Consider the following 13,112-nt stretch of genomic DNA (forward strand, 5'->3'; position numbering starts at 1 on the left):
CAATTGGGTGTGCCGCCATAAGCTGGAAGACAGTCATCGTCAAAGTAGACATTAAGCAATTTACACAGATTGAATAATAGTGTAGCAATTGCTGATAGGAGACAAGTTAATTGGAAGTAATTGCATTATCATGAGGCCAATTGTCAAATTATCAGTTGGTTAAATGTGCCTTTATGGGTCAGACCGATGCATTTTGTTGCAATGTGTTAGCATTCTCTTTTCCTAGATTTGTAATCTAACAATTCACATGAGATTAAAGTGCAGGTTCTCATCTTTTTTTATTTATTTATATTAATTTTTAATGCGTTTTGGTGTCTCCATGTAGAAATTACAACACTTTGTATACATAGCCCCCCCATTTCAGGACACCATAATGTTTGGGGCATATGTAAATGAAAGTAGTCATGTTTAGTACTATTGCATATCCTTTGCATGCAATGACTGTTTGAATTCTGTGACCCGTAGACATCACCAGATGCAGAGTATGCTGATTTGCATCTTGCAGTGTAGCCTCTGTAGTTCTGTTTGTGACATCTTCTGTGGACAACAGTCACTGACACATCCATGTCTGCCTCCTGGTGAGTGTTCCTGATTTGTCGGACAGGTGTTTGGGGGTTTTCCTTCATTAGGGTTTCAATTGCTGGTCGTCAATCACAGAGGTCTTCCATGGCCTGCCAGGCCCTTTGTGATTAGTGAGCTCACCAGTGCTTTCTTTATTCTTAATAATGTTCCAAACAGTTGCTTTTGATAAGCCTATGGTGGTTTGGCCTATATTTCTGATTTCTTATTTCACTGGCTTCCTTGACTTTCATTGGCACAACTGTGGGCCTAATTTTGACAAATGCCAATAACAGCCCCCGAAGGCAATCAGAATCCTAGAATCAAGACTAGATACTGAAAGTTGTCCTATACCTGCTTGAAGGAAGAAATTGAACACACCTGACTAATCACAAACACCTGTGAAGCCATTTGTCCCAAACATTGTGGTACCCTAAAATGTCGGGTGGCTATGTGTAAAAATACTGCTGTAAATTCTATGTCTAGAAACCAAAATGTATGAAATACCCTTTAATAAAAGCTGATAATCTGCACTTCAACCACATGTGAATTCTAAAATTGTGGAGTGCAGAGCCCAATCAAGAAAAATATTCACCTAAATATATTCACCTATGTTGAGGTGAACTATATATCCTCCTCAACATATAGGAGTGTAACGGTACACAAAAAGGTTTGGTACGTACCTCAGTTTTGGCCTCATGGTTTGGTACATTTTCAGTACAGCAGTACAAACAACAATGGGAGAGAACTTGCTATTTACAAGTTATCCCATTGTTTGTTAGATGCACGATGAAGGTCAAAATGACCAAAGCATTGTAGTTAAATACTTTGAGAGACATTTTTGTGCAGGATTTCACTTACAGGCTATGTGATATGATACAGCAGGAAAGAAATTAAATGCAAAATATAAAATAGCTTTTCATCTATTTTGAAAATGTAAACTGGCTAACTGGCAGGGGACGTGTACTAATGGGACATTAAGTCATCAGGAGAACTCACAGTTTGGCATTTATCTGCACGTTAAAAAGTTGAACAGTGTCAAAACAAAACGAATTTTTTTGTCCTGTAGTGAAAGGTTATGTACGAATACATGTACCATTACACCTCTAATGTTCATATATGCATATACGCTTTACTTTGAAGAAAGAAGTGTGACTATTAATGGATTCTTTTTCATCTTCAGCTTGATCTCATTCGTGTGGTGAGAGAGGTGGTTTGTCCTTAGTGTGGTCTCAGTCGTGTGGTGGTTGAGGCAGCGCTCAATGTCAGCGCCTGTCGCAGGACCGGAAAGGGACCCAGTTCCATTTCACTTTGTTTCTCTACAAATGATTTTATTCATTGAGTTTGATGGAATGGGTAACAGAAAACAATCATTTGGTGTGTTAGTATCACCCGCGTCTCACTTTATTTGATTGCTTACATATCCAGTACCTGGTGAAATGTAAGTGAACAATATAAAAAAAAATATATATATTTTATTTATTGTTATAAATGTTCACTTGCTGGAATTACACATCATAGCAACAAGCTGCAGCAAAGCCAAAGACACATTTACATTTAACATCTCAAAACAAGTGCTCTCATTTTATACCATGGACAAGATTATCATTTGTGTGTCACTCAAGTACATTTGGGGACATCTGCATCATCTAAAAATGCCAGCAATACAAAAAACCTCAGCAATACTAAAAACTGCTAAGAGGTTTTTGTGCAACACGGAGATATAAGATAACCTGAAAAGGATACCTGATTTCTGGTATTTTCAGGAAATGAACCCTTTCAATCATACTTTTAAATGGATTCATTCCTGGTGCCATTAAAGTGGACAGGTTTTCCACCCTGGCAGACAATTACGATTCTTTTTGTGACATTCTTGGCTATGTACTTGCAAGGTTTCATCGTGTTGTCGTGTTTGCACTCAGTCAGGTTGAATGGTTGTGTGCTAAAATGAAATATACCAATCCTTCTGGTCCTACACACCTGAATCACGTTTTCTTTTGTGGCGTGAATTAAGGTGTTTTTCAGCTTGCATTTTCCATTCCAATTCACCCGGACCATCTTCTTATTGCAATATGCATTGTTGCCACGATCCACCGTCGGATCTATGTGTTGTTCCTTAAATGTTTCCCACTGGTCACCCTGTTTGGTAAGAGGACAGGACACACGTATAAGGTTTGGCAGTTTTTACACACAAATAAAAATATGCAGTTTTATTGGGCTTCTCACCAGGCCCTGGACACCTTCCTTCTCACAGCTGCAGTGGAACGCGAGGGTCTGCGAGATCCATTCCCACCCCTTGAGGTGGACTTGAGTCCCACTGGGGAAGGTCTGGTGCCCTCCCTCTTCTGTCCACACCGTCAGCGTGCAGCCCTGAGTCACGGCGATGGAGCCTGGGGCTCCGGCAGGCTCCCACTCCCACCCTCCGCCGCTTCCCAATCTCCCCTCAGGAGGCTGCACTCCCCGGGCCAGGTCCGTCCGCAGGACCACACAGGGGCGTGGGGCAGACTGGCTCCCTATTGAAGTAGCGCTGCGGCCAGCCAGGAACAGGCAGGAGAGCACGAGGGCCGTCCTCATCGCTATCATCCTGATTGCTTTCATCCTGGTCAGTGATCCTGCTTGTGTTCATTCACAATATGTTAGTGGGGTTTATGCGTATCAGCTGAAATGCATCTTTTTCATTCATATATTTTTGTTGTCGTTTTCTTCTAGACAATGAGTCAATGTATCTAATGAACACATTTTTACTATGCTTTACTATGATTCAACATTCCTTCAACATTTTTCACTGGTTAAATAATAATTATCGTCTGTGGGTTTTCATTGTTGCAATATCAACTGGTACTGGTTGCAGTGCCAGTACTTTTACGATGCATTTATGAAAAAGAATGAATTACATAGGCAGTATATAAGTAGCAATGACAGTTCCAATAAACATGAATGTTATTGGATATGGATGCCTATATGAGAATATGCAATTTTAAAATGGTATACAATACATCTTAATAAGGTTTTGAATCAATATTGTTTCTAGCAATCAAACGTGTGCTTATATTGGAGCAGCTAAAAATAAAAATCAAATAAATAAACTGAGGCCACTTACCACCGGTAATGCTCATCCACAATGTTGAGTCTTGTTCTAGGGTCAAGGCGCGTCTTGTTACCTGAGACTACCTTTGCTCTGAACAGGTTTAAGTAGAAACACTTCAACCCACCCCCACCCCCACCAAAAAATAAAACTGCGGTGTACTTGAGCTACCCACCACTTCCCATTACACATCCTGTTGACCTCATTAATAGAATTAGTGGAAAAAAATATTTAAAGGCACCCTTCAATATTGAAATTCATTAATTGCACTGACATTTTCAAAGTAAAAGTCATTAGAATTTGAATGACAAGATTGCATACTGTTTCAGAATCTTGTAGCTTCCACCAGGATGTGAGAGGTGACTTTAAGAATGACAAAGACCCACGGCATCCAAGCACAGGTCCGAAGTCACCACCTGAGAATCCTGCTGTGGTGAAGTTCTGGACCAGTGGGGGATTAGAAAGCAGCGTCAACCCCCCTGTGCAGATGCAAATTAAGCGGAGCTCTCTCTCTCTAACACACATTTGCACACGCTCAAATTTCTGCTCACACAACACTGGCTGATATAATCCCCCACATATCTGTTTTAAGAATGCCCCTGTGCACAAATCCACACATAGGAACCTTACTCTAATGTCTAGTAATGGGGCCCCCGCCCCAGCCCCAAGCCAGATGCTCCCTCTACAGCAAAGAAGTTAACGCTTTCTATATTTATTTGTATAAAATGAATTTACATCACAAGGCGGTGTGCACATCTTCCTGACAATTTAAATCACAAGAAACAATGATGCTATGTATATATATTTGGTAATTTTGTGCTGCTCCTCAATTCTACACAGACTGAACAAAACTTTAATTAAGCAAAATGCTTTACCATCTGATGATTTGGTTGCTAGAGTATGTTTAAAAAAAGGCCTTGGTGATGCTTATGTTAGCTTTAGCTATCATGCTCACTATAGTTCAGATTCAAGCAAGCTGATGAATAGTTGTTTTCTACAATAAAAGCATGGGTCTATTCACATACTGTTCTGCATCCCATCACACACGCAAACATATAAGATTATACCACAAACTGAACACATTAAGTGTATATTGTAAGACTAACTGTAAATAGCAAAAAATTTTATTCAAGGCTCTGAAGATTTTTCTTTGAATGTTTTTCTCAAGTTTATAGGAACTCTTTGCGCTTGGGTAATGTTTCCTTATGTGTTTATTCAGCAGATTGATTCATCGTTAACCTAATTTGTGATCAATCTTCACATTCAATTCATAACTCCAGTAGTCTCTAAGCCAGCTCTTGTCACGTAGAGGGAGGTTAAGCGTCTGCGACTGCATGAACCTTGGATTCGTCCTGCAGAACACAGACTGCTGCTAGAGGTTTGACTGTGGTTTCTCGTGTCTGTAATGTTTCCATTCTGCCTCTATTTGTTTTCCAACCTCACTAACAGCTAGGTGCTAAACCCCAAAACCCATCTCTCTCACTTCTCGCCAGTTAATCTCTCGCTCACTCCGTCCCCAGCTCCTCATGTCTCCCTCATTGTTCATGGATTCTGTTCCCTCCAGTTGCATCCCTCTCTTAGTGCCTGTATGTGTGATTGACACACATCCGTCACCTCCTCCCTTCTTGGCCGTGTCATATTAAAGCCCCTCTCCCTGTCCCCACCTGCCTCTGTGTCTTTTCACATTGAGTCCCTCGTCACCACTTGCTTTCCAAACGGCAGGATGGACTGGAGCGCTTACGGTACCGTCCCGCTCACTCTTCCCATCTTCCATTTGGTGTAATGCCTTCCTTCCTGTGTTGTCTGTAGACTTGGCTCATTTTGTACTGGTCCATTTGTGTTTTATGGAAAAGGTCTTGTGCGTTGTGTTTTCGTATTTTCAGTTTGTAAACATATTTGATTATTTTCATTGAGCATTATCTGCAATATATGCACTGGACTTGTAATATTTGTTCATAAGAATTGAATTACAGTATGTAATCTGAATGCTTTAGAAGATCATAATTATTTTTACACTGATGTATTGTAAAAATAATGTCATTGTTTTGTTTGAATTTTAACTGTTAGTAGTTTTAAAATGATAGACTTTTGGGTGTCACTCATCAAATTGACAGGATTTGCATCAAATGAACAGAACTACTACTAGGATTGGGAATTTTAAATTGGGTGATGAAAAGATATAATCACAATATAAATAAAAATGGCATCAATTGTATCACTGCAAATAATTGTTTCTCAACACATACTTTTTGTGTTGTTTTCCTTTCTCTATCTGTTACTGTACATGTTTTTAAGTTCATATCTTTCCCTCAACCTTTTATAAATATTGCTATAAGTCTGTGTTCTTTCAATGTACAGTGTCAGTGCAGATGATTCATCAAGGCATCCATCTGTCTCCTCTCTCCTTTGTGTAATGGTGCTGCTCTGTGTTTCAGAGCTTGACCCCCTGGTGGTCCCCCCTCTCACTCCCACTAGTAAGGATGTTCTCAGCCAGGCTGTGAGGGCCACCTTCGCTGGCTTCACACAGGAACGAATCCGTCTACGCTTCCCCCCAGGTAGGACAGCTCAGAGCTGCTATTGTCATTCCTGGGACATTGTGAGAATTAAAGTTTTTTATTTTATTTATTTTTTATTTTTTTAAAACTTTATTTAACCAGGTTAGTCTCAAGTTGTGTGCTATAACATCACCGAAAGGCTGAAAATGACGTAATACCTGGGTAAGTTGGTCCTTACCCACCAATGGTACAAAGTGCCATGGAAATATGACTGCACTTTTGTGTATTGCTTGGCTCTGATGTGCAATGTTTGTGTTTGCTAAGATGAATATGGTCTTACATTCAGTGTCACAGTATTGAATGAGCTATGTGTTGAAAAGTTTGTGTTAAGACAAAAGCTCTGCTTCACAGCATTGATTTGGAGGACTGGGAAGGTGTCATTTGTTTGAAATTTTGTGATTGTTTGGCTTCACTCATTTGACGAATCTCTCGTTCTCTCTCTCTGTCGGTCTCTCTCTATCTCTTTCTCTCCCTCTCCCTCCCACCTCTCTCTCTCTTCCTCTCAGACCCTAAACTGTGGTCAGAATGGGAGGTAAGCCACTGGTTAGACTGGTGCCAGGCAGAGTTCAGTTTGCACGACTTGGGCCCAGATTTGCGGGGGCTTCCTGGGAGTGAGCTTTGTACCCTGGACAGAGATGGGTTCCTGGCCCTGACCTCTGACTGCACCGCTGGGGAAATTCTGTGGGAACACCTGGAAACCATGCGCAACGGTGATGGAGAAAACAAACCTTTAAAGTTATCATTCAGCCACAGTCAAAGAAATGTGAGCCTCTCATAAGTGATTGTTACGGCTAGCACAACCCCATCTCCTCAGTTCCTCGGTGTGGTAATTGCCCCTAATGTCACCCAGGGAGGGAGGGTTTTAGTCCACAAGCAATCCCTGCCGCACCATGCACAAAGCACAGGCTACCTGTGCAATGGCAGTGCAGATGAGCCGCTCAACTGCTAAATTAAATAAATCGCTGAAAAGGCTGCACATTTTAGGCGACACATGTTTGCATGTTGTATGTTGTAGGATGTTGCAGCAATAGGACCAATAAAATGTTTGTTTTTTAAAATTTGAAGTAAAAAAAATATATATCAAAGAAATAGCAGAGGATGGCCTGTTTCAGATTTCAGACATTTTCAAAAACACTCCAGAGGCCAAATTTGACTAAATGAAGACATTTTAATATTCTAAACAAACACTGTTTCAATTGCCCATGCTTGGGTATACTGAACATATGACTAACTGTTACAGCAAGACTACATATTCTAAACATATTCAAAAAAAAATCTAATGCTAAATCTACGAAAGTAATCTACCAAGTTAGACCGTTAAATGTTTTGTGCTGAGAAATGTGTGCCAGTACAAATTATGGATCTTGAAAAATATTCACAAGCACTTTATAAAATAGTTACCTACTTAGTTGAATGCAATTTACAGCTCCTGTATGTACACAAACATAAAAACAACAATATATTTGTGCATCTGAACTGCTTTATGGAAGCAGAACATGTTAATATAGATAAGCTTCTACCCAGTGCACTATGGCACAGGAGATATAAAGTCTCTGAATAACCTACTTAAAAAAAAAAATTAAAATTTTTTTTTAAATGGTGGACAGTCATTTATTGGCAATGGTAGTCAGACACTGGTCAACTTTTCCAGAACGCGCAGACCTGTGGTTGACACTTTTGAAATGTCAAACCCCAAACCAATCATGCTGCTGATCTTTTGGAACTTTTGAGTCTGAGTATAGGAAAGTAAATGTCTTATACAAACACACTAAATGCTAAATGCAACTTGTCTGAAGCCTAATGTATTTAAAGCTACTTAGATTTACTATTTAACATCTGAAGACAAAGGACCATAACTACTAATGCCGTCCATGCGGCATTAGTCAAATGAAATTCTTCAGTCTAAAAGAAATAACAATTTAATAATCAGTTAAATAAGAACGTGTGTGTGTTTCAGAGTGTCGAATGGACTGCGGCTTCACGCTTCTCTCCTGCACATCTTCCCTCTATAGTCAAGCAGAACTAGGCTCAGGTAAGAGCTTTACAGTCCTGTCACTCTCCTAACATAGATGTCCTGTGGACTTGCAGTCAGTCTTCTAGCCAAGTTCATTTGGAATATACAAGTATATGCAGTATATCCAAATGCTTATGAAACCAGTGCAGATCATTAGCCTAAATAATGGAATTATTCATTGATAACTTATGGTATGACCTTCCATTGACGTATCTCTTATATAGGTCTGCATTTTTTGCATTTCATTGCTCAGCTTCCTATTAGTTTTTTTTTATTTTAAAAAAAATACCGACTGTAAGTGTTTCACAGTAATTTCCTTTCCCCTCACTGCCATGTGTAATTTATGGAAGTGAATCGTTCATTACTTCTGGGGCACTCAGGGATCTTCCCTTATAGTGACACTGGCCTCTGTATTTTCCATAGATTACCTTTCTGAGCATTCCCAGTACCAAGATGAGCCCAGTTACCCTCAGCTAGCTGATGGTTACCTGCCCGAACCCCTGCAGGTACTCTCCCTTGACCCTATGACCCCAGGACACCAGGTAAAGCAAGAGGGGCTGGCAAAGAAGCAGGAAGCTGCTAGGCCTCAAACTCAGCTCCTCAGTACAGGCAAGGATGTAACTTCTATTTCCTTAAAACTTTCATTCTTTTGAAAAATATCATGTTTATTTCACAACGTTCCATGGATTGACAGAAATTTCACTTTTAATGTGTCATGAGCTGGATATTCACAAATAACCAGCTCATCTCTCTCTCTCTCTCTATGTCTGTCTGTCTCTTTCTTTCCCTCGCTCACTTGCTATCTCTCCTCCCTCTCTGACTGTATGATTACAATACCTATTAGTTCTCCCGGTGATATTTACCTTTCTGTCTTTTCCTTGTAGATTGTGGGGTTGAGATGGAGCCATTGTGCTATAATATCACAGAAATAACCACCTCCCTGTCCTGGGTTGGTCAGCAGCAGGAAGTGGAACAGCAAGTGAAGGATGTGTCCATGTCCAATGAGACATTTTCGCTACTGCACCCAGTTGGGAATTTCAAAGATTTTGCTGGAGAGAAGGAGGATCTCAATGACTCTGCTAGAGCAGTGGTCTCAGCAGCAATTCTTGCAAGCTACACTGGTAATTACCATTTGTTGACTAAAATTATTATAACTGTATTTGACAAATTACGTAAGGAAATGACTAACTGTTATATTTATATGCATGTGGTTAAAGGGCACATTCTCAGCTTTTACATGAGGGTATTTTCATACACTTTGGTTACACCATGTAGAAATTACAGCATTTATATACATAGCCCCCCATTTCAGGGCACCATAATGTTTGGGACATGTTAATATTATGTAAATTAATCGTGTTTAGTGCTGTGTCACATTATTTGCATGCAATGACTGCTTGAAGTCTGTTACCCCTAGACATCACTAGGTGCTGAGTATCTTCTCAGGTGATGCTCTGCCAGGACTGTGCTGCAGCCATCTTCAGCTCCTGCTTGTTTTGGGGCCTAGTAACCTTACATTTTCTCTTCAGTATTTGAAACACATGTTCATTTAGATTCAGATTGGGTAATTAGATAATATGCTTCTGTACACTTCAGAATTCATTCTGCTGCTGCTATTTACACAGTTACATCATCAGTGAAGACAAATGAACCTGTGGCAGCCATACATGTCCAAATCATAACACCTCCACCACCATGTTTCTCAGATAAGGGGGGTTGCTTTTGATCTTCGGCCATTTTGGCCTCCACATTTTGATCTTGTCATTACTCTGTTATAAGTGAATCTTTGTCTCATCTGTCCATGAGACCTTTTTGCAGAACTCTGTGGGCTCTTTTAGGTATGTCTCTTAGGAAACTTTAAGCTGGACTTCCTGTTTTTGTGGCTGATTAGTGGTTTGCATCTTGCAGTGTAGCTGACATAGTTCTGTGTGTAAAGTTCACAAAGTCTTCTGTGGAGAGTAGTCACAGACACATGCCTCCTGAAGAGTGTTTCTGATCTGTCAGACAGGTTTGTGAGGGTTTAGAATTTTCAGAGAGAATTCTTCGGTCATCAACTGTAAAGGTCTTCCTTGGTCACCCAGGCTCCAATTAATGAGCGCACCAGTACTCTGATCTTAATGAAGTTCCAACAGGTGATTTTGGTAAACCTAAGGTTTGGCCTACGTCTCGGACAGTTTTTTTAAATTATTATTTCTCAGTCTCAAAATGGCATCCTTGACTTTTCATTGGCACAACTCTGGTCTTCAGGTTGACAAATGCCAAAGGCAACTTCAAAGGCAATCAAAAGCCTATAATCAAGATTAGATACTAAAAGCTCTATTATATTGGCACTTTGGAAGCAATTGCACACACCTGACTAATCAGAAATGCGAATGTGAATTAATTTGTCCCAAATATTATGGTGCCCTGAAATGGGAAGGGGGGACTTTTCTATGTATATTGATATCTGTGATAGTGTTTGATAGTATTGACTGATTAACAAGCAGATCTGTAATTTTGGGCTTATGCATTAGATATGGCCACTATCATCATTTGTCTGGTCATTTATTTTAATAGGAAGTGGGCCCATCCAGCTATGGCAGTTCCTATTGGAGCTTCTCTCTGATCGCAGCTGTCAGTCATTCATCAGCTGGACTGGGGATGGTTGGGAATTCAAACTGACAGACCCTAATGAGGTAAGAGGAGTACAATGATGAGGTGGAGTTTGAGCCCGTGTGGGTAAAAGGATCAGAGTTTCTTATGTGAGAAACAGCTTGACAAGTACAATCAGGGGAAGATGTTAATACATGGCTGAGCCATTCATCATTGTCTGTGTATTACTTGAGCCGCATATCCCAGTCTTTTAAAAGATTTGGTCTGTGTAGGTGTAATGATGGAAAAGCAATCTCATTAAATCAATATTGAGCAACAAATATTTGATCTGTGGTAATACATAATATACCAGAACGACAGCGTCATTCTTAAACAAAAAGTTCACTGTGTGCCTTTCCTCCACTCCCACCCCCTCTTTATGTTTTTTCCTCTCCTCTATTTTCCCCCTTTTCTTTTATTTCCTTCTGTTGCTCTTATCCACAGCTGCACAAGCCCCTTTCCCTCACTGTGCCTGTTTCTCTTTCTGTCTCTTACTTTCTCTCTCCGTGACTTGGGCTGTTTGCACACTTGCATTTCCTCCTGTCCCGTCTTCCTAATGCTCAGGTTGCACGACTGTGGGGCCGTCGGAAGAACAAGCCCAACATGAACTATGAGAAGCTGAGCCGCGGCCTCCGCTACTACTATGACAAGAACATCATCCACAAGACCGCTGGCAAGCGCTACGTCTACCGCTTTGTCTGCAACCTACAAGGCCTACTGGGATGTGACCCTAGGGAGCTGCACACTGTGCTTGACATCTTGCCCAAAGACGGTGAGGAATGAAGCTACAGAAGGGTTTCCAGAAGGAGGACCATCGTGCTACTTTAACATCAACATTCAGCATCCACAAGCAACGCCCCAATGCCTTCAGTGGTCAGCTGGTCGTCTCCAGTCTAATCTGGATCCCTAAATCCAGCTAACATGTTCTCACAACATTACTGTAAAGTTCTTACTGTGTGTAACAATCCACAGTGGACACAACCATGGAGACTCCATGATTCACACACTCATTTTTGCTAATAAAAATGGTTGATTTTTATTTTTTGCACGTCTTTTTGTCCAAGATATATTTTGTTGCTTCACAATGTTCCTTTGTCATGAACTTATTGAACAAATTTTCTATAGATTTCAATGTGAACATACAATCAAGGGAACACATTTGGAAATGAGGGACAATTGCTGTGTATGCAAAGCAGAATACCTCACAGTTTTTGCTCGTCTGTTAATTAAGCAATTGAGTAATGCATAATAGCAATGCACAGGCCGGGTTGCCTGTTATTATGGCTTGCATGGCTAGAAGTACGTCACATTTTTGCAGCAAATGGTGGGAACTTGAGTGATCAGGACAATTGAACTTTCTGATTCACAAGCAACAATACCTAAGCTGCATTTATAAGTTAGTATATATGGGATACTCTGGAAGGATGCTTGAGGCAGTATTTTCCATTTCCATCAACTACGTTTGAGTTTATTGACTTTGTTGTCTTAATGCAGAAGAGTGGTTTCATATTCCTGCAGAGAAATCCAAACCAATAGATTCATACCAACCACACTCAAAGAAATCCAGCCTCTAACCAATGGCTTAGAATCCAAAAATATTTGGTCACCTGCCTCTTTTTAACCCTGGAAATGATTACACACGGCAAAAGGTGTAGCACAGTTACTTATCTGATGCTATTGTAGTCGGTATTTTACTAAATTGTGTATCACAAATGCATGACTACCAATTCCTTAGGGGTCCTGTGACTGATAAAGGTTGTAACAGGCCAGAATCTTTAGGTTTCCATATTATTTGGGCTGAGGCTTTGGGCACTTCAGGTTCTCTGCTGCTTCTGTGCTACTGATGATGTCCTACAGTCTGATCACTTTACTTGAAAAGTTAATACTGGGACGTGGCATGCTGCTCTCAGACACTCTGAGCATGACAGCTGCCTTGCCTAGCATATGACCTACTTGCTATCAGTGTTATACAACTGGAATTTGAGACAATAACCTGTTTACTTTTTACAACTGCCATCAATACCATTTTATTAGACCAAACTGGTTTGGAGTCTTAAATGTTTCATATTATGCTGTGATGTGTTTTTATCTGGTTACCAAATTAGTTATGCTTCAATTAATCAAACAGAAAAGCAAACATAGGTGTGTGTGTCTGTGTGTGCGTGTGCGCGTGTGCGTGTGTGCGTGTGAGATTGAGTTACCACCACTACATGAGTGGGTGTGATGCTGAAACAGAGAGAGCGGTATGGCTTGGTAGAACAGCAGGTGG

At 40.5% G+C, this 13,112-nt stretch overlaps 2 protein-coding genes across 5 annotated transcripts; one reads left to right on the forward strand and one right to left on the reverse strand.

Moving 5' to 3' along the window:
• Positions 1–1,938: 1,938 nt before the first annotated feature.
• Positions 1,939–3,789, reverse strand: LOC118224234. Of its 2 annotated transcripts, none has more exons than XM_035411526.1 (3): positions 3,659–3,789; positions 2,785–3,170; positions 1,939–2,697 (listed from the first exon to the last, which is right to left on the reverse strand). In XM_035411526.1, exons 1-3 carry the CDS (start codon positions 3,672–3,674, stop codon positions 2,350–2,352), a joined length of 750 nt encoding a protein of 249 aa, XP_035267417.1. In that variant the 5' UTR covers positions 3,675–3,789; the 3' UTR covers positions 1,939–2,349. The 2 variants fall into 2 exon arrangements, with proteins under 2 accessions (XP_035267417.1, XP_035267416.1); XM_035411525.1 differs by having other exon boundaries at positions 2,785–3,173; positions 3,659–3,749.
• A 579-nt stretch (positions 3,790–4,368) lies between these two features.
• On the forward strand, positions 4,369–11,836 carry LOC118224233 (protein C-ets-1-like). Of its 3 annotated transcripts, none has more exons than XM_035411524.1 (8): positions 4,369–5,385; positions 6,079–6,198; positions 6,705–6,908; positions 8,156–8,230; positions 8,636–8,821; positions 9,097–9,333; positions 10,769–10,887; positions 11,288–11,836. In XM_035411524.1, the coding sequence occupies exons 1-8, from the start codon at positions 5,367–5,369 to the stop codon at positions 11,351–11,353; spliced, it is 1,026 nt and encodes a 341-aa protein (XP_035267415.1). In that variant the 5' UTR covers positions 4,369–5,366; the 3' UTR covers positions 11,354–11,836. The 3 variants fall into 3 exon arrangements, with proteins under 3 accessions (XP_035267415.1, XP_035267414.1, XP_035267413.1); XM_035411523.1 differs by having other exon boundaries at positions 4,369–5,021; positions 5,366–6,198; XM_035411522.1 differs by having other exon boundaries at positions 4,369–6,198.
• The last annotated feature ends 1,276 nt before the right edge of the window (positions 11,837–13,112 follow it).

The sequence above is a fragment of the Anguilla anguilla genome, chromosome 3, assembly GCF_013347855.1.
Source record: "Anguilla anguilla isolate fAngAng1 chromosome 3, fAngAng1.pri, whole genome shotgun sequence".
NCBI classification, from domain to species: Eukaryota; Metazoa; Chordata; class Actinopteri; order Anguilliformes; family Anguillidae; genus Anguilla; species Anguilla anguilla.

Excerpts from the sequence above, each read along its gene's own strand:
- LOC118224234 (XM_035411525.1), bottom strand. Across the intron at positions 2,698-2,784 it reads AGGAAGGTGTCCAGGGCCTG|GGTGACCAGTGGGAAACATT; the intron begins GTGAGAAGCCCA and ends CTTACCAAACAG.
- LOC118224233 (XM_035411522.1), top strand. The coding sequence starts at position 5,994 with ATGTACAGTGTCAGTGCAGATGATTCATCAAGGCATCCATCTGTCTCC. Across the intron at positions 6,199-6,704 it reads CCGTCTACGCTTCCCCCCAG|ACCCTAAACTGTGGTCAGAA; the intron begins GTAGGACAGCTC and ends TCTTCCTCTCAG. Across the intron at positions 8,822-9,096 it reads AACTCAGCTCCTCAGTACAG|ATTGTGGGGTTGAGATGGAG; the intron begins GCAAGGATGTAA and ends TTTTCCTTGTAG.